Consider the following 21,312-nt stretch of genomic DNA (forward strand, 5'->3'; position numbering starts at 1 on the left):
TTAGAAAAATGATACGATATCATAGGCTGGAGGTGAAAGGAAAAAAACAGAATTAAAACAATAGCAGTGAAGATAAAAGGGGAATAGAATTGACCGTATCTGCAGGAGATTTTACTTTATTTTTAACTTCAGGTGTAGAAGATCAAGGTCATTCTATTTGTCAGTTGATGTAACTGTGTCCTTGTTGTATCATTTCTTCCTTCAATGTTCCTCTCTTACTCTTTACTATTAATTTTTAATTCATTCTTTCATTTCTTTTTTTATATTTTCATTCCATTTCTGTTATTAGCATCTGCTCTCTCTTTATAGTATTCTATTCTTTTTAATAATTATTTCAGGCCGGGCGCGGTGGCTCAAGCCTGTAATCCCAGCACTTTGGGAGGCCGAGACGGGCGGATCACGAGGTCAGGACATCGAGACCATCCTGGCTAACATGGTGAAATCCCGTCTCTACTAAAAAATACAAAAAACTAGCCGGGCGCGGTAGCGGGCGCCTGTAGTCCCAGCTACTTGGGAGGCTGAGGCAGGAGAATGGCGCAAACCAGGGAGGCGGAGCTTGCAGTGAGCTGAGATCTGGCCACTGCACTCCAGTCTGGGGGACGGAGCGAGACTCCGCCTCAAAAAAAAAAAAATAATAATAATAATAATTATTTCATTCCTGTGTGTTTTTACTAATATACTCATCAATTTTATGTACACATTTTAAATTTACATATATTGTTCTAGTTCTTAGTTTCTTATCTCGTATATACTGGCCTTTATAAGTTCCATCCTTTCGGCTAGATCTATTCCTTTGCTTCACATAGCTACATGGTACTCCATGGTGTTCATGTGCTATGCTTTATTCATCACATTTTTCAGTAATAGATGCTTAGGTTTTATTCAAGTACAAACATCCTAACATGCCTGCACACAAATAAACCATGTAAGCCTATTATCAAACATATTCATAGGATATGGCAACTGATTGATTGTGTGGAATAAAAAGAAAACATTGATGATGACTCTGAATTTTGTACTGAAAGCTTCGAAGATGATGAATAGTGAGGTCATTACCTACAATCACTTTTCCTAATATCCCATTAAACATCATACTTTGTGTCCTAAGAGTTTTCTTAATGTTTCTATATTTAAACATTTAGAGAACAATGATTCTCAGTAGTCGTTTTCAAAACTTGGTTTAACATTCACATAGAGAAGAGATGTTCTTTCTCTGGTTTTTAGGCAGGTATAAACCAAATTAGAACTGCATTATTTGTCTGGACTTGAGCGATTGTACACAATTACCATTGTTTACAAATACTTTAAGGAAGTCTATGATAATTAAATTACTACAGAGGAAAGTTTGGAGTAGAAGTAAAGTGCTTTCCTAGCACTGATTGTTCTTTAATAGCACACTCCGGAGAAAAAGCAAACATAATATGTTATAGTTGTCAACATGAATATTCTTTTATACTGATTTTCTTCCCACTTGGCAGAAATATTAATGTACTAATTTCTGTAACATAGATTAAAGTTCACTCTTATTTCTGAGCATCAGCCTTCCCTTTGCCTTAACAATGTCTGTGCATTTGTCCAGGCTGAAGCCAGGAGGACCAATGACTGTGCGGAAATGTGGCTTAAATGACAGACAGCTCCTCAAAACACAAAAACACGAAAACTCTTGTCAAAAGAAGGCACTTTCATACACATTTGTAGCATCATACTTGAATTTTCAAATTGGCAATTTAAAACCTTTTAAAATTTATTGTAAAGGCAAAAAGCCTATTTGTTCACTCTATTTCATAAGAAAGTTTTCAAAAATAAACACTAAATAATGTATGAGGAATAAAGTAGATGCATATTTTAATGAGTTTCAATTTAATTTTTAAAAAGTATTATGCATTTTATTGCATTTCAATAAAAACATTTCTCAATAAACAAGAGAATAACACTCCGTCAGAAAGCAGGATGGAGCAGAGAGAGAAATCAAGCTGTGACAGAGCAATTGCAACCTCTACTAAGCACCACCCACCCCTACACAGGGTATTGGGAGCTAGAATGGCTCTTGAGAATTGTCTAAAGGTGAGGTGGGATAGCTGGGTCTATATACTCTCACCTTTTTCAACAGTTACATAAGCCACCCAGGTGGGTGTCTACCTTTGGAAAGATGGCTTCATTCTGCTGACAGTGATGCCAACTGAGTTTTCTATTGTTGGTTCTCCTAACAGTTGGGGCAAATCCTTCATTGAAATGAGATAGGTGACCCATTTAGAGGCATGACCCAGCTCATCCTTGCTTAGGAGTCCAAGCCTTTCTCAGGCTAAGATGACTGCACTTCCATTTACTGCCGAAATTTGCTAAGAAGGTTGATCGATAGGTTCTGGATCCCAAAACTGATGAAACTTGGGCAAGGAATCTTGGCTTCTTTATTGGAGTAACTGCCTAAGTCTCCTGTGCATCCATCCTTGATATCTAGCATGCTACAAATTAAGCAGGATCCTTGTTGATGAAACATTTTCTTGGCCTCCATGGACACTAAGAGTTATTAAGCATCTCCTCATAACCTTCTGTGTGTTACACCCCTGGTTATTCCTCTGACGTGGGCCCTCATTGCCATAATCGTCTTCATCTGGCTTCTGGCTATCACTTATCTCTGTTGTGTCAATGCTCTGCCATCTCCATTGCTAAAAGTGAGCCCTGTTTTATAACCATCTTTTCTCTTGTCAGCTCTGACCCATGCAGGGGAGGGAACGCTGGACTTCTTGGTAATTCTTGTATCATTCTCACCCACAATTTTTAATGGCCTTGATAATTGATATGTCCTCTGTGTTTTTTCATAGATCATACTTACTTGGTAGGTTTTCCAACCGTACCCAGTGTGTTCATTTCACTATATCTACTTTCCTGCGACTTTCATTCCCTCTTCCACCATCTGCCATATCTATTCTGGTATTTTAACCTGACTTAACTGGGTCCTCACTTTTCCCATACTTCCAGGAGTCATTCTAGTAACAAGTTTGAATTGCCTCTTATAGTCCTTTCCAGTAGTACAATTCTGTATCCCGGGAGAGTACTCGAAATCTAATCTTATGTTCTGACCACATGGTGAAGCACCCTCAGAAAATAATCTCACCCCTACTCTCCCTCCTCCTGCTGAGACCTGCTGATTGGATCTTGCCACTCCTTCTAAATAGACAATAGTCCCTTCCACCTTCTCAGGGCCAACTCATACACAGTGTTGTGTTGCAACTAAGCCCTAGTTTTTTAGATAGTGGCCAGGAGAGCATGTGAATAAAGATAGATATGGAAGGGAGCAGTTGCAGATTTTTGTGTGAAAGGCTTGTGCATGTCTTCCATCAATCAGAGGGGGAGTTCCAGCCATTTATTGGGAGGGGTGGCCTACCTCTAAAAGTGTAGACATTTTAGGGAACTATGGAGATACCTGAAAGGGCTTACAGAGACTACTCACTCATAGTCCTCCCAGTAACTGGGACAATAGGTCCTTCCTTTAATGGCTATATGTACAGCACATCCCTGTGTGCACCTGGAACAACGCCAGAATAAAGGCAAGTAGAACAATTGAAAGCAAGTGTATGGGATGTGGTGACTGGTCCATTATGAGGATTAGAAATGAAGAGTCCAGGATGAGATACATATTTCCATTAAATAGAGATGAAAGTAATTCTTTGAGGTAAGGAGCACCATGGAAAAACAGTTCGAGTTGAGAGATGATTACTTTGTTTGAGACATACTTGGTTAGGGGTACCTGTGAATCCAGCAAACAGTAGGCAGTAAGCAGCCGAATGCCTTTGTTTCAAGTTAAAAGATAAATCTGGGTTTTAAAAATCTGGCTGTGAATCACAATGAGATATCATCTCACACCAGCCAGAATGGTCATGATTAAAAAGTCAAAACATAACAGATGGTGGCAAAGTTGCAAAGAAAAGAGAATGCTTATACACTGTTGACAGAAGTGTGAATTAGTTCAATCACTGTGGAAAGCGGTGAGGCAGTTTTTCAAAGAACTAAAAACAGGACTATCATTAGATCTAGAAATCCCATTACTGGGTATATACCCAGTCAGGGGAATATAATCATTCTATCATAAAGACACATTCACGCGTATGTTCATTGCAGCACTATTCACAATATCAAAGACATTGAATCAACCTAAATGCCCATCCATAGTAGGCTGAATGCCCATCAATTGTAGACTGAATTAAAAAATGTGGCACCTATACACTATGGAATACTACGTAGCCAATAAAAAATAAGAATGATGTCATGTCCTTTGCCCGAACATGGATGGAACTAGTGGCCATTATCCTTAGCAAACCAACACAAAAGCAGAAAACCAAATACTACATGTTCTCATTTATAAGTGGGAGCTAAATTCTGGGAACACAGGGACACACAGGGGGAAACAACAGACACTGGGGTCTACTAGAGGATGGAAGGTGGGAGGAGGGAGACGATCAGAGTAAATGACTACTGGGAACTAGGATTAGTACCTATTGAGGAGATAATATGTACAATTAACCCCTATGACATGAGTTTATATAACCTGTAGATGTATTCCTGAACCTAAAAGTTTTTTTAAAAAAACAATATGGTTGTAAAAATAAATTCTGGAATTAACAATGAGTAAAAAGGTGTTGTACCTGCCTGCAGTAAGCTTATAACCTGATGCAGATATAATCACAAGCTAACACACAAACACACAGAGGCTGGCACAAGCTCTGGTAAGGCTGTTGAAGGAAGTGTATGGCGCGGTGATTCGAAAGTTCTCAGATTGTATGGAACATATCTTCAGCAAGATTTGTCTGAATTTCTATACAAAGGATGAGACAGAGATGATTATTAAGGAGGAAAAAGATTGGAGAGAGGCAATAATATATGCCATGCCCCTGTGGCAGGAGCTTCATTTAGCTAAAAGAATGTTAGCCATGGTTGTGGATGCGATCACCAAGAAGGCATGTGAATATGTAGGTCAGTGAATCTGTTAGAATGGATCCAAGTATTCTCATATTACACAGGAAGTATTTTAGGAAAAAAGAGAGGAGAGGGAGATAACTGTGAGATCATGAAACCAACGGAAGTATTGGAAAAATCCAGGGAAGTACAGTCAAGCACCTGAGCCTCAGGAACAAGAACCAGGGACATGTTTGCCAACAGGAATGACTCTCCTTTATTCTTCTCTGCCCTCTTTTAAACTAGATTTATTCTCTCTCACTGCAAACTGGCTTTCTCTATATAATTGGAAATGTGGTCACAGTCAGCTCCCCCTTTTACATCCAAAGAATCGGAATGGCCACTATTAAAAACTCAACAAATTACAGATGTTGGTGAGGACACAGAGAGACACAGAGAATGCTTATACACTGTTGGTGGGAATGTACATTAGTTCAATCCCCAGGGGAAAACAATATGGAAATTTCTCAAAGAAATAGAAATCAACCCAGCAATTCTATTACTGAGTATCTACTCAAAGGAAAATAAATTATTCTGTCAAAAAGGCATCTACACTCTTTATCTCAGTCCTATTCACAATAGCAAAGTAATGGAATCAAACTAAGTGTCCATCAGCAGTGAACTGAGTAAAAACATATGGTACATATATACCAGGAATACTACACAGCCATAAAAAGGAATGCAATTGTCCTTTGCAGCAACATGGATGCAGCCAGAGGCTATTTTCCTAAGTAAATTAATGCAGGAAACTCAAGTACCACAGATTCTTACTTTGGGAGCTAAACAATGGGTACACATGAATATAAAGATGGAAACAGTAGATGCTGTGTAGTGGATTGCGGAGAGAGACGGGGGATGAGAGCTTAAAAAACTATATATTGGGCACTATGTACACTGTTTGGATGATGGGCTTACTAAATGCACAAACTCTAGCATCACTTAAGATACCCATGCAACAAACCTGCGTGTGTACCCCTTGACTCTAAATTTCTTTTTAAAAATGGAAAAAATAGGGTTTCTTTAACTGATTCTTTTTTTCACTGTTTTCCTTAATTCAAAAAATTCTAGTTAAATATCTGATTGATTTTACTTGGGTTTAGTTAGTGACTCTTGGTTGAATCATCTGTCAGACTGACATTAAGAAATGGCAGGTTCTGTGGGAACCACACTGAGGGAAGGGAGTTGGAGAAGGCCGGAGAAGGCAGTTACCACAAGAAGGATTGCATTACAGGCTGACGTCTGTCTGTGACAGCTGAAAAAACAAGTGAAACTTAGAAAGTATGCCATGTGGACGTATAATAAGGTATAATGGATAAGATGTTTTAAAAAATTTAGTATTAAATATTTTCCAAATGAGTGGTTACCAGTATCTGGAATGAAATTAACCAGATTAAAGAAGAGATGCAAAACTACATGTTTTAGGGAAAAAAAAAAATCCATCCTTCGAATTCAAGGGTGAAATAGAAATCAACAGTACCCTTCAAGGAAGTTTATAGGGTCTTTTAAAATTCAGTTGAGAGATGACCCATTGCATTTCTGCATGAAAGGTTCTCCTTGATGTTTAGAAGGATCTTCAGACTTTAAAACCCCAAGGGACTTCTTTAGTCTAAGAGGCTAAATGTTACAGTTTTATAAACTCAATAAAGCACACGCTAAATCACCATGGAGATTAGGAGATTCGTGAACCATTAAGCAACCCAACGTCATAAAACTCTTCTCAGTCGTATTGCTGTCTAATCCCAGAGAGTCAACTTGCTCATCTGTGTCTTCATGAGCTTTCTGTCCTTTCTCTATTGACATTTACCTAATAGTTTCTCAGTCCTAGCTCAGAAGGATATCTATAATTTTAAGATCAACAGCTTAATCTTACCTACTCCAGTTCTTCCACTCACCTCTTCTAAATACACAGTCACAAATACAGGCACGCACAAGTTACTTCTGTATAATGAATGTATTATGAAAGAGTATATATGAAGAAGTAAAAAAGTGAACTTTTTATTTCCAGAAAACATAGATTTGGATTCCTTTAAGACAGTCTATGGCTGTACAAATAACAATAGTTTGTTCAGATGGCTTTGTTTTCGTGGAGGATTTATAAGTATTCCAGACTAGAGTTTTGTCATATCAGAACTCTGTTTTCAGAATACCACAATGCAAATTTGAGCCAAATAAGAAATCTGTGCTGGTAAATGAATCAGGGAAACAAACAAAAAAGCACAAATAATTAAGAAGTTATACAAATTAACTCAGAAATATCTAAACTAATAATGAAGACTATTAGGGAAGCTATATTGGGATTACATAATACAATAAATGTAACACATTTTCTATACCGATAGTACCTGCCTTGACTAAGAGTGAGAGGACTGGACTTGTGTTCTGGATGAGTAGCTAACTAGGTGCACAAAACTAACAACCTAATTTATTTTCTGTGTTCAATGAGGAAAAAATGTCAATTTTACAGCATTGTTGTGATGTGTCATAGGCTCTATATCTGCTGAAATGCTGTATGAACTAAGCTGTTATTAATACTTTTAGTGCCATAGTTAGGGTGGAAATTAAAGATATTGTATTATGAGTCTAGAAAAAATTCTTAGAAAAGATTTTACTCTGAGGAGTGCTTTGGTAGGGTTACCATACCCCAAAGTCTTATTCTTAACTAAAGGGTCCAGACATGTGATTTTGTTCAAGGCAAGAGGTGATTCTCCTTTTAGGAAATAAATTATAGTAACAGACAAATATGTGCAAAAAACAGAGGTGTATTCAGGATTACTTCCCTTTCTCATTTTTTACTGAAAATAGGAAGTGACACCCATAAAGCGGATCCCATTTTTAGCCACATTCAGTGTTTAAAACTGGGAAGCCACATTAGAGCACAACTGACACTTTACGTAGGCTCTCTAAACATCTGTGGAGACAGGCACCCATAACTCTTTCATAACCTATTTTTGAGACTCCGTGCTAAAAAATATACCTGCATTTAAAATGGTCTTTCTTCAGAGTTGGTATAATATGAATAATTCATCCCTGTATTTCCCTGGTGTATCTGAAGTGTTTCCCTGGTATATTTAAAGGGACATTATTTCACCTACTCTAAAAGGTGGGTTATGTGACTGGAGGACCCACTGACTAAAATGTTAGGAGACCTCTGTATTAGACGAAGTGTATTTCTCTACTCCAATCTCATCTGAATGTTAATATGCTAATGTGTATTATGAACATCTGAGTAGGAATATATCATGCAATGGTTTTCTAAATTTATTTGAAAAAGTAACTTTTTTTTTTAAACCAGGTCCATTAATTCTGTTATTCTATTAAGCACAGTTGGGAAAGACAAGCATGCTAATAGTGAACCTTCAGGCTTTATTGCCTTGTTAAAAGATTAACATATGGAAGTCCCTCAGCCACCTACTTACAGATGGCAATTTTTAGGGTACAAAACATTATTATTAATCCATTACTTATTTTCCTTAAGTTAAATGCCCGAGGCTGTTTGCAGTTGTCTCCATTTACCATCCAGAAATATGATTTGTTTATAATAGCACACTTGGCTTTTTGATGTAGTATTCTTTTATAGCAAGTCTCTCCCACAACCACTGATTTGGTTTCCAGCAGGTAACCTTAACCTCCAGTTAAAGTGGATGTTGTTTCTATGTATATTGAAATCTGCATCATGTAACTAATATTAGACTGAGTTATACCAGTTGATTTTTGCTGACAGTGATTCTAATTGCCTGTAGAGAAATATTATTTTTCTTAAAAATATGGAATTTAATATATATATATGTATGTGTGTGTGTTCCAAGTGTTCCTAGTGGATTGAACAGCTGTGATCTGTTCTCCATTTTTTGTATGTGAACATTATGTATATAATATTTAATATATAATATATAATACAATATATAATATGTATGTATATATACATACACGTACACATATAATATATACACATACCTATATATGTGAACATTATATACACACATATATATATACATATAAGTATATTCTATATATCTACATGTTCTATACTCTATTGCAAACCAAATTTTATAATTTAAATATAATTAAATGTTATAATATTACCATTTATATATCAAGTTACTGAATACTCTGGGTGGTTCCTTATTTGCAGTCTCATTGGGTTTATTTATTTATTTATATAAGGCTATTCAAGTACAGTAGTGAGAAGGGGGAAAGAGTAGAACAAAGATTTCTATCTGTAACTGACTGTGAGCAATCAGTTGACATAACTCACTGCCTTCAGACCAGCCTCACTGGACTTACTGAGTGCATCCGTTTTTACTCCATCACAGGTCACTATGATCCTATCCACTTTGTCAAATTAACATATGTTTATTTTTAATTTTTCATCCTGCATTTTTTGTTAAGCAATTATATATGTTCTGTGATGCTAGTGATATGTGGATAGTTAAAATAAAAATATATATTTGGGTAATATTAGAATAAGAATATTTATAAGAGAAATATGTATTTATATTTATTCATAAATATATCAGATGTATTGCACAAATGTATTATATATATATCCATAAATATGAATACATATTTCCCAGATACATATTTCCTATATTATCAGTAGAGAAAATTTTAGAAAATAAATGATATTTTATTTTATCATGCTTTTAAAAAATTCTTTGCGTATCTAAAGGAACATCAGTGCACTTAAGACAAACAAAATATGATATTTACTATTATATTTATATACAAATATATTAAAAACTTTCTTTTATAACCCTGACAATTGAAGATACATAAATTACGAAATTTGAACAACTATTGGCAAAGAACAAAGGTGATAGATCATGTTCAGGATGGTGAAAGTTATATTATTAACAGCAATCTGTAAAAGTGTTTCCATACAAGTTGAATTAGAGGTCAGATCACTAGGTCTATCAATGGTTACTACCGTAGAGTTTATTTCCTAATAATATGCAGGGATACAGGGAGGCCAATTAAAACGAAAATAAAAGACAGGCTTACAACAAACAACATAGTAAAACATACATATAAAGCAGGCTGTCAACTTATGTTTCATTTGTTTTATCTTTTATGCTTGGGCAAAAACAGCTCACTATAAAGTATTTAAAAACGCAGCATAAACCACATGCTTTGCTTCGGCATATTAAAGAGAACCTCCTCTTCTTAATTTCGAAGTTGAATTTTTTTTTTTTTTTTTTTTTTACTGATTTAACATGGATTTAAACATTAATGGCAAAAAGAAGTTTAAATATGGTTTTTAATTTCATTGAAACAATTTAATATTTCCATTCTCTATGTATTCCTTTTATTTTAATGAAAATATTTAATTCTTAATGTCTTACAAATATTTGTCATACCAAGCTCCAAGTTTTCTTGAAACTACATCTTTAAGATTATTTCCTCATACAAATTTAAATATAGATTAAATAATATCTTTAGATATTCAAAATAATAAAAACATATGTATCTACCTTCCCTCCTGTTGAATTTCTTTCAAAATGTGTAATACTAGTAATTTGAAAGAGGACTTTTGGTTTCATCCAGAAAAAAATGTCTAAAATGTATATTTGCTTTCCTTGCAGGTGGTAGAGTTCTTTAATTTTGTTTGAAAAGTTTTTTTAGTGATAAATCATTCATCAGATTTTCTGTATTTTTAATCGATACATCTATTTTAAAATACTTTCTTAATTTCATGCCAAAATGGTCAGCACTGTGGCCATTACATTTCTCTGTTAAGCAGTATCTTGAATCTTTGGAGTAGAAAACATTTAAGTAACCTCTAATTTCTAGTAACCAAATGTCATTAATAACTTTGAGGAGGGAGTGAATTACCATCACATCATTGCAAAGTTCTGGTTATGGATTTTAAATTTAAAATGTCATTTGAAATTTAAATTTAAATTTAAACAGTCATTTGAAATTTAAATTTAAATATTCTTAATATTCTTTTTGTTGACCTTTAAACCTACAATTTATTTTTCAGTCAGTCTCTCATAAGAAGTTCCAATAAGTATTTCTCTACAAAGAATCCTCTACTTTGTCAAAAAAGTCAAATAAAAATTATAATAAAGATTACTTTCAGTTTTTAAAGGAAAATTCTATAAATTTTAGTAATTGTGATCTTTACAAGGGTATTAATTTGGTTTTGGAGCTTTTTGTTATTTAAGTAAAGAGGTAAATTCTGTTAAATTCAACAATCAACATTTTACTAACCACATACTTTATATCTACTATTGGAAGGATTATGCAAGATGAATGAACATGAAGATAACTAAGATTTATCATAAACTTTTAAAGAAGAGATAAATATGTATACACAGTTAACTAAAATTGGAATCAGAATATGATACATTTTATAAGAAATACTAATATAGCATTTTATAAATATAGAGTAGACAGCAACGTTATTTCTGACTAGGATATTAACCATAGTATTCTTTGGACAGGCAGTTCTTTGGATTATGGGTAAAAGCCTTAAAAGGAAATTGGAGTGAAGATTATCTCAAGCAGCTAGAATGCACGCATCAGGAAATTTAGATGGCAAAGCATGGAGCTGTTCTGAAAATAAATAAATAAATAAAAAACTGCTGGCAGTACAGTTTAGTGGAGGAGTGGAAGTATAAGTTAAGTGATGAACAAAAAACAAAAACAGACAAAAAAAAACCAAAAAAACAAAAAACAACGACTTCAGCAAACATCGAAAAACAAACAGGATTGGAGGGGACACTTAGCAAATTTAGAAATTTATTCTAAAGAAGCAGTTGGGGCACAGTGGAAGAGTCTGTTTTATAATATTTCCCCTAAACATGAATGTGATAATCACAGTGGATTATTTAGAAAGCATATTAAATATTCAAAATGGAGGACACAAATCTATACTCAGAGGCTAAGGTGACACTGTGGGCGTTTGAGCAATAATAATACTAAAATAACGAAAGAACAATGTAAACAGTGGTTAAGTGGCAATCTCCAAGCTGGAGATAAAGTGATCTTGAACTGTCATAGTGTCGCTGGAAATGAAAAAGAAGAAATAAAAATAAGAGAAGTTGATATTTTTTAAATGTGTTGATTACACACTAAATCTACTTTCTAAAATACTGATTTTCAATAACCCACAAATCAAGGGAATAATTATTAAAAATATACCAAGTCCAATACTAATTCATTTACATAGTCTCATTAAATTAATACAATATCCCTGTGACAAATACTGTTATTTGTCTGATGTTTATAAAATACACATTTGGGTTTAGATAAACAACATATCAGAGTCAACAGTTAGTAAATAGAAAAGTCAGATTTCAAATTCCAAATGTCTGATTTCATATCCCCTTCCAAAATAACACTATATTGTCTGTGAAAAATAGGTAAATCACATGTGCCCCGGTCAGTTTTTGCTACTATAACAAAATACCCAAAACTGGGTAATTTAGGAAAAAAAAAAAAAAAAAAAGCACGCAGAAAATATTTTCTTACAGTTTTGGAGGCTGGGAAGTTCAAGATCAAGACACTAGCAGGTTCTGTTGTCTGAGGAAGGCTGCTGGTTGCTTCCAAGCTGGCACACTGTTGCTGCGTCCTTCAGAGGAAAGGAATGCTCTGTGATCTACCTGGGGGAAGGCAGAAGAGCAAGAGGTTGAAATACTGCGTGAAGCCTCATTTACCTCTTTTATAAGGGCTTAGTTCCATTCACAAGGGAGGAGCCCTCCTGGCTTAATCACCTCTGAAAGGCTCCACCTCTTAACACTGTCACATTGGCCCTTAAGTTTCAATACCTGAATTTTAGGGGGGACACATTTGAACCATAGCAATGTGTGAGATTACAGGATGATGCACAAAAGTATTATAACTGTAATGATGATGAAATTTGATGTAGATTATACTGAAGTTCCAAGATAATTTCTCTGAAAATAAACAACGTGAATTTTTTATAATATATAAGAGAAAAAGTAAAAATTTAAGTAAAATGTTAATAATAGTTCAAACTATTGAGTAGTTCGACATGAATTAGGCGCTATTTTAAGCTTTCTACATCCTTATGTAATCTTTATCATAGACACATAACTTATGTTGTTATTGCATTTACAGATGGTAAAATTAAGACACACAGTGATTAGTTAAGTGGTTGATACTTAACAAGGGGAAGAAGTGGCAGAACCAAAACAAAGTCTAGGTCTAGTACATTAGAGTCTGTTACCTTCTGGTAACAATGTCTTCCTGAACAGAAAATTCAATCATTTTCTCCCTTTCAGATATTGAAGGGATCAAGAAAATAATGAATCAGAAAACTGTAGTGACACTAAAAATAAATTTAATTTCTAATGCTCTTGCAGAAGGAAGACCAGATAATGTCATCAACTCATAAATTGTTACCGGACTTAATGCCTGAGTATGAGAGTCAGGTTGATTACATATGGAGTATTTGTTATACAGCTTTATACATTTTATCATTTCCTCTGAATAATATGGAAAAACTTGAAAATTCAATTTTTTCATACAACACAGGAAAAATGAGAAACAAATAGACATAGTGAAGTGAGGTTAGATTGATAACACAATATTATAAGAACAGTCCTTGTTCAACATGGTGAAACCCTGTCTCTACTAAAAGTACAAATTTATCTGGGCATGGTGGTGCACACCTGTAGTCCCAGCTACTCAGGAGGCTGGGCAGGAGAATCGCTTGAATGCGGGAGGTGGAGGTTGCAGGAAGCCAAGATTGCGCCGCTGCACTCCAGCCTGGTGACAGAGCGAGACTCCTCAAAACAAACAAACACATACAAAAAAAAAGTCCTACATTTACAGGGGAGAATTGTTTTATCTAATTTAAATGAAATGTGAGTGTATATCTGAAATCATATATTAAATAGAAAATATAAGAAGAAAACACACGAAGCTCAAGACTGAAAACTCCAAAATCAAAGACGGAAATAGCATAAGTAATAACACACCTAACTGTGGATGCCCGGTCCTCTTATTTCCAACCATCTCATCAGAATGTTTTTTAGTATTAATATTGACATGGGAATTACAATTGTGTTAGAACCTGTTTCCATTGCTCTGAGATAGTCTCCCAGTGAAATTAGGTATTTCTGTAACAACTCTATGGAGAGCACTTCAGAACATTTTCTTCCAGCAGGCATTTAAGAATATATATGAACAGTCACCGTGTGAAATTTAGTCCAGAAAATTCCACTTACACAAAATAGTGCTTTAAAGCTCCATGTCGTGTTATAAGTTCTAATTGATATTCTTGGCTTCCTGAATACCAGATAATTCTCTGTCTTCTTAAATCTGCCTCCACCCCTGCGGGTGTTCTGTGAGTCTTATTATGCTTGAAAATGCTCTCAACTTCAAGATCTCCAAATCCAAAACTATACTTTCTGATGATAAACCTGTCTTCATATTATAATTGCCGTATTTCTTAACATCTATTGATCTTCATCATTAGTTTATCACCATTTGCCATTCTTTGTGCACTGTTTTGGTAACCCAACCCCACTTCTGAGTTTCCTCATCCTGAGTCAATGAGAAAAATAATGGTTAGTCATTTGAAAACATTTTTTTTTTTTGCCACTTTAAGAATACCACATTTCCATGACTTTCTGTCATTGCTGTCTAGCAAATCCTCACTTTTGAGTTTTTCTCACTTTCATTTCTGTTTCTGTTCTTAGATAAGTACAATGCTGCAAAACCACACTTATTAGAGCCAGTAAGTGGGTGGTAATGTAATTGAATGTCTAAATCTGAACCGCTTTTTATTTTTGAAAATGTAAGAGGATACTATAAAACTGGTGTAAATCAGTCCTGTCTCAGAGAAACCAGGATAGATTATCATCCTAATATCATCCTGAATATATAAAAGACAAATTTACGAGAAAAAAACAACCCCATCAAAAAGTGGGCAAAGGATATGAACAGACATTTCTCAAAAGAAGACATGTATACAGCCAACAGACACATGAAAAAATGCTCATCATCACTGGCCATTAGAGAAATGCAAATCAAAACCACAATGAGATACCATCTCACACCATTTAGAATGGCATTGGTTAAAAAGTCAGGAAACAACAGCTGCTGGAGAGGATGTGGAGAAATAGGAACACTTTTACCCTGTTGGAGGGATTGTAAACTGGTTCAATCATTGTGGAAAACAGTATGGCGATTCCTCAAGGATCTAGAACTAGAAATAGCATTTGACCCAGCCATCCCATTACTGGGTATATACCCAAAGGATTATAAATCATGCTGCTATAAAGACACATGCACACGTACGTTTGTTGTGGCACTATTCACAATAGCAAAGACTTGGAATCAACCCAAATGTCCATCAGTAACAGACTGGATTAAGAAAGTATGTCACATATGCACCATGGAATACTATGCAGCCATAAAAAAGGATGAGTTCATGTCCTTTGTAGGGACATGGATGCAGCTGGAAACCATCATTCTCAGCAAACTGTCGCAAGAACACAAAACCAAACACTGCATGTTCTCACTCATGGGTGGGAATTGATCAATGAGATCACTTGGACATGGGAAGGGGAACATCACACACTGGGGCCTATTATGGGGAGCGGGGAGAGGGGAGGCATGCCATTGGGAGTTATCCCTGATGTAAATGACGAGTTGATGGGTGCTGACGAGTTGATGGGTGCAGCACACCAACATCGCCCAAGTGTACATATGTAATAAACCTGCACGTTGTGCACATGTACCCTAGAACTTGAAGTATAATTAAAAAAAAGAAGTAAAATAGCAAATATATATATACATATGATATTTTCCCAACTCATTGATATCATCCAAGAATTTATCCTTGGTTTTATATACATCCGTCCATGTTGGGCTTGTTTATCCATAATGATAGATTCAGGCATTTCTTGTCACGGCCTCATCCTTTTCTTTTCTTTTCTTTCTTTCTTTTTTTTTTTTTTTTGAGACAGAGTCTCCCTCTGTTGCCCAGGCTGGAGTGCAGTGGCATGATCTTGGCTCATTGCAAGCTCCACCTCCCGGGTTCATGCCATTCTCCTGCCTCAGCCTCCCAAGTAGCTGGGACTACAGGTGCTTGCCACCATGCCTGGCTAATTTTTTGTATTTTTAGTAGAGATGGGGTTTCACCGTGTTAACCAGGATGGTCTTGATCTCCTGACCTCATGATCTGCTCACCTCAGCCTCCCAAAGTGCTGGGATTTTACAGGCGTGAGCCACCGTGCCCGGCCCACGTCCTCATCCCTTTCTGTGGATGTGCTGGTTGAGATATATATATGTATACATTAATACAGATAAGCATATATAATTGTATATGATTATGTATTGTCCTATAATTAAAATACAATTATATGTCATTGATCATATATGATTATATGATCAACTATATGTTATATATAATCAACTATATATGATTATATATGATCAATTGTATATGATTATGATTATAATCAATTATATGATTTTATATACATAATTATATATATGTAACAAATTTTGTAATGAAGATATAATGTTAGAAAGTGAAAAGCTAAATTTACTTTGGGATTGAGCTTACAAATTTTACTATTTCTGTTTTTAAAGTGACTATATTTTCTTATTCATGCTTAGTTGTGAAACCTTGGATTAATCTTAAAAATTCTTCCTTTTAGTGTCTCCACATAAAATTAGCTATCAAGTCTGTAAATTTTTCTTCCACCGTATTCCTCAAACTACTACCCAGTTATGCATTATTAATAATACTGTATCAGTTAGTCCTTCAGTACTTCTGCCAGATTAATCTTCTTGAAGCCTGCCTCCAATCATTTCAAGCCGTTGAACTATGTAAGAACCTTTATATAGTGTCTTCTTTTGGAATCTGACTGAAGTACATCCTCCTTAGCTTTGTATCTGTGGCTTTTCCTTTCTCTGGCCCCAAAATGTACTCTCCATTGCTTTCTCTCCCAATATTCGAAAATAGAAATCTCATACATTAGTGAGATCCGATGCTATGTTCGTTTTGTTCCACCCTCCAGGCACCTTCCCTGTTGGAATTCCACATTCTTAATGACTATCATAGTCAATCTCTTCCATGAGAAATGGTTTACTATCTTATCAGATATAAAACCTCCTTTCTTTAATTCCCAATAGCATTCTGTTTAGTTATTTTATTCTGTCTCATAAGCATTATTTGTGTACCTGTTTTATCCTTCTCATAAACTGCTGTTTTCTATAGGATCTGACAGGTTTGAACAGTGGAACGTCATGGTTACTAATATCAGACACTCATTAATTACTGTTAAAAGTATTGTACAAATGTGACTGAATATTTTAGAGTTGTTTGTGTGACTGTAATGTAAAAATATTACTAGATTTCTCTGCAAACAAAGCTCTTTCCAGCACTCAGGTAGCAAGCATCATTATACAAAATAAATAGTTGAACTGACTGATGCATGAAGAAAGTAAAGACTTTAGTCTTGGGCAAATCCTAGTCACTGGTAGGGCTGGAAGAAGACACAGTCCTTGAAATCCTCTTTTCCTGTTCGTTTTAAATAGAGCCCTCTATATGCATGCAAAGTGCTGCAATCATTAATTAAGTAGATTCAATCTCTCATTTTCCTTAAATCATCACTGATTTGAGCTCACTGTTTTCTCAATTTAGGCCTAAGAAAATGATGGCCAGATATTCATTCTCCAATTAACCTAAAAGTGAACTATATTTCATTGCTTGTAGGATGGTATGGGAAATCTGAGAGTCACCAAGAAGGGAATCCGACTTGAAGGTATATCTGAGTTTCTACTTCCATTGTATGTGAAAGAAATTCATTCTCGAAAGGTATGTGATACTGGCTTTGGTTTACTCTAAAAGATAATTTAGAGGTTATGTTTTAGCTTGAAATAGCACGATAGAATCTCCTTATCTCTTCAGCATGTGTTTAGCTTCCTTAAGCTAAACACCTATGTTTAGAAATCAAATGATAAAATAATCGAAAATCAGTGGAGGTTAGTTTCAACCCGACAAATGTTAGAGAACCATTCTGAACTAACCTGCAGTGTTGCTTTTACTGCTCTGTAAAATGTGCCTCTCTATTTTCACTGGAAATTAAAATATAAAGTTAGAGTAAATCCCAAGGGGGCATTTGATATGTCTTGAATATTTTTTTCAAAAAGGCACTGATTTGAATTAATGATTTTAATTCAGCATATTATATATCTCATCAGCTTTAATAGACATGCATTTTCTAAAAGAAATGACAAAGAATTTTAATGTAGAAATTAAATTTATTTCTGGATGTACATTATGCAAAACAAGTGAGAATATTTATCCTTCAAATATGTGTGTGTTCACATGTGCTACCTGTGTTTTATCTCTTACAAGCATGCTAAAAATTAATATTGTAGCTTAGATTTTGTTCATTTTGGCTTATGTAAATTGCCTCTCAGAAGGTAGTAAATATCTTGGATATATCAAAAACTTACTAGAATTTTTCTTGTCTCCTATTACATATCCCCCTGAGCTATATGTATAGTTGTGGAAATAAGTTTATTAAGATAGAAATAATGGGAATTGTGTTATATAAAAGTTGAAAAAGGGCTATACTTATTTCATAAATATGAAAGTCTATTTTAGGCTAAAATAATGTTTTAACATTTTAATTGATGTAGAAGATCAGCAATGGGTTGCATAGTGAGCCATAATTGGAATAATTTGTATCAAAGTTATTTTTCCTTAAATATCAAAATGAAAACAGAACAAAAGATTGCTTTTCATAAAACATTTAATTAGGATAACTATATTAACTTCAGATTTCTTTCTTAAAATATGAAAACTGATACAGCTTCTGATATACTGTATTGACTCTACTCTGGTACTAGAAATTTTATTTTGATACTAATTTACTTTCCAGATATCGGTGAGACAAGTAACACAGTAGACAGATTTATGAATACCTGACCTTACATCATTAAACGTTAAAAAAGTATTAAATTTAAAATAAAATGTTTAGTTATTTTGCTTTATTTTGTTTTTATGAAAAGGGAAAACGAAAAGCATGGTTACATATATTAGTGTCTTACTTTGATTGAAAGTCACCGTCTTTGACAGTTATTTACTGAGGTATTGTGTTCAGCACTATTAAATAATGCAGTATTTGAAGGAATTAAACCTTATACATGGAAATCAAGAAGCTGCTTAACATAGGAAGCAAGTGGGACTAAGCATAGGCCAAAACTTCTCTGAAAATGCCTCCTATTGATAAGTCCAGGGACAGCAGAAATGATTTATCTCTGAAGTCATTTAGGTTCATTTGTAGTGGCTACCTGGGAACAAAATTTAAATGATTGTGAAACCTTCTACGATCAGGCAAGTTGTAGAATTTATCTTCTCAGCCAGGACATTTCTGGGAGCGTAATGACAGGTGTCAAATTAAGTTTCTCTTGAGAAACAGGAATATGTGTGGATTCCAGCTATGGACCACAGAGGATAGAATCCACTAACATTATAGCATGAAAGTGTGAGGTGGGGCCACTTGAACTTCCTAATTTCCATCCCTGAGAAAGCTAACTCCATGTTCACAAGCATTTCCAAAACCTACTGTATTGACTGAAGAATATGTGCTCCCCTTCACATCCCAGTCCTGATGCTGGTCCTTTCTGTGCCTTCCTTCATTGTTGTTTGTCTCCCTGTAACTACGAAGCATGGGAAAGGCAGGCACATTGGTAGCCAGACAGCAAATCTGGTGCAAGAACAGAAGTAGGAGAGGACTCATACACTTCTTGGAAAATTCTCTCCACGTACACTTCAAAAATAAATATGTAAGAAATCTCCAGACTGCTTTCCACAGTGGCTGAACTACTTTATGAACCTAAAAGTTGGATAAATATTTAAAATAAAGAGGAAAATATATTTTATAAGCGCCTCTCACATTATGATTCACTTGCCCATGAATGCCTTTTTTCTTCTAGAAAGCCAGCCCCAATTTCTCTTAGCCTTAGTGTGCTCATCATTAAGTGAGTTTGGTACAAACTTATCAAAGTACTTAACTCATAGGTTAAGGCAGAACACACACATTTCAGTAACGGAAGTAGAAATGAGGTTTTTAATTTTAAAAATTCTGTTATACGTTTCAATCTTTCCACACATTTTCATAGAGTCAACAATTTTATGATAAAATTCCAAAGTTCCTGCAGTTTCAAGGTAAGGAAATCTATTAGAAAACCTAAAAAGCACTTTGGAAGATTTGATGAAGCTGACAGAAAAAAACCTGCTGGGTACAGGAATTTTGATTTCTGTGTGTGATTGTGTATGTTTAGCCTCCGTTAATGCCACCCTGTTGCTGTCTTTCAATTTAGCCAGTATTCCCGTCTGACATACAGAATTTTCTTAAAGTTACTTTGCGGTCGTGCAGGCATTTGAGTCCTGCACATGGGAAGATAATAAAGAGATTTCTGTTGGACAGAAAAGGCAGTCGCCCATAAATGCACATTTAGTCACCTAACCTAATCCACCATGGGCTGGACCAACTTTACAAGCTCCTCTCAACCTCTCCCCATCATTAAATATCTACAGATATTGAGATATCTAAGTTCTATTATTAGCCTTAGCAATTTATACCCTTTTTCATGCTTTTCAAAAATTAACCTTTTCGAAGTTGTCCAACAAAAATGTAAACAAAAAACATATCATAGTAGGTCCAGGAAACATCTTAGAATTCAATGTATTTTTCAAAATTAACATTATTCTCAGGGAAGATTACTATAGAACATTGATGAAGTTAAATATATAATACTATTCAGAGAAGAACAATACAAAGCATGTGTAACTTGGGCTAGTTTATATAAATGGTAGTGATTATAACATTCTGCATCTATTTTCTAGGCACTTGGTCCAACTTTAGGCCAAAACATTTAAAATATCAGGAATTTAGGACACCTAATCTTCAAGCTTTTTTAAAAAAAGTAATTGAAGTATGTTTCCCAAGGTTACACGAGTCCAAGGTAGTCATGTGGTCAAATTACATGCATTTAACTACTTCTAACTAGCAAAATTTGCATCATGTAGTTCTTCAGAACCTCTTAGCTGAGACGAACTGAACAGCCCTCTTGGATTGTTTGTTTCCTGTTCAAGGACTGTTAGTTGAAGTGGTATCTCAGCACTACCACTGATCCCAGCTTCCTACATGGCAGACTATTAATGGTGACAGAGGAACTACTACCAGATAATTCAAATTCTAGTAACTCCACAGTTAAGCAAATAAGTCTTGAGTTCTCAGGACACCCGTATTAGCAGAGGTCAGCAAAAGGCTCTGCTTTTCCCATCATGTCCATTTCACTGTGATGTTAACCCAGTTCTTGGTTCCACCCATTTTGCACCTTTTGTGTTCAGTTATTCTT

At 35.0% G+C, this 21,312-nt stretch overlaps 1 protein-coding gene across 2 annotated transcripts in view; it reads left to right on the forward strand.

Moving 5' to 3' along the window:
• Positions 1-21,312, forward strand: part of SGCZ (sarcoglycan, zeta) — a 1,174,808-nt gene that overhangs the window by 940,454 nt on the left and 213,042 nt on the right. Inside the window, exon 3 of one of the 2 annotated variants that reach the window (XM_011934897.1) lies at positions 17,654-17,755. The exons of the other annotated variant lie outside the window; for it this stretch is intronic. Coding sequence (XP_011790287.1) covers positions 17,654-17,755 — 102 coding nt within the window. The remainder of the gene's footprint in view (positions 1-17,653; positions 17,756-21,312) is intronic. 2 annotated transcript variants of the gene reach the window in all.

Source organism: Colobus angolensis, unplaced genomic scaffold (assembly GCF_000951035.1).
Source record: "Colobus angolensis palliatus isolate OR3802 unplaced genomic scaffold, Cang.pa_1.0 Scaffold14, whole genome shotgun sequence".
NCBI lineage: Eukaryota > Metazoa > Chordata > Mammalia > Primates > Cercopithecidae > Colobus > Colobus angolensis.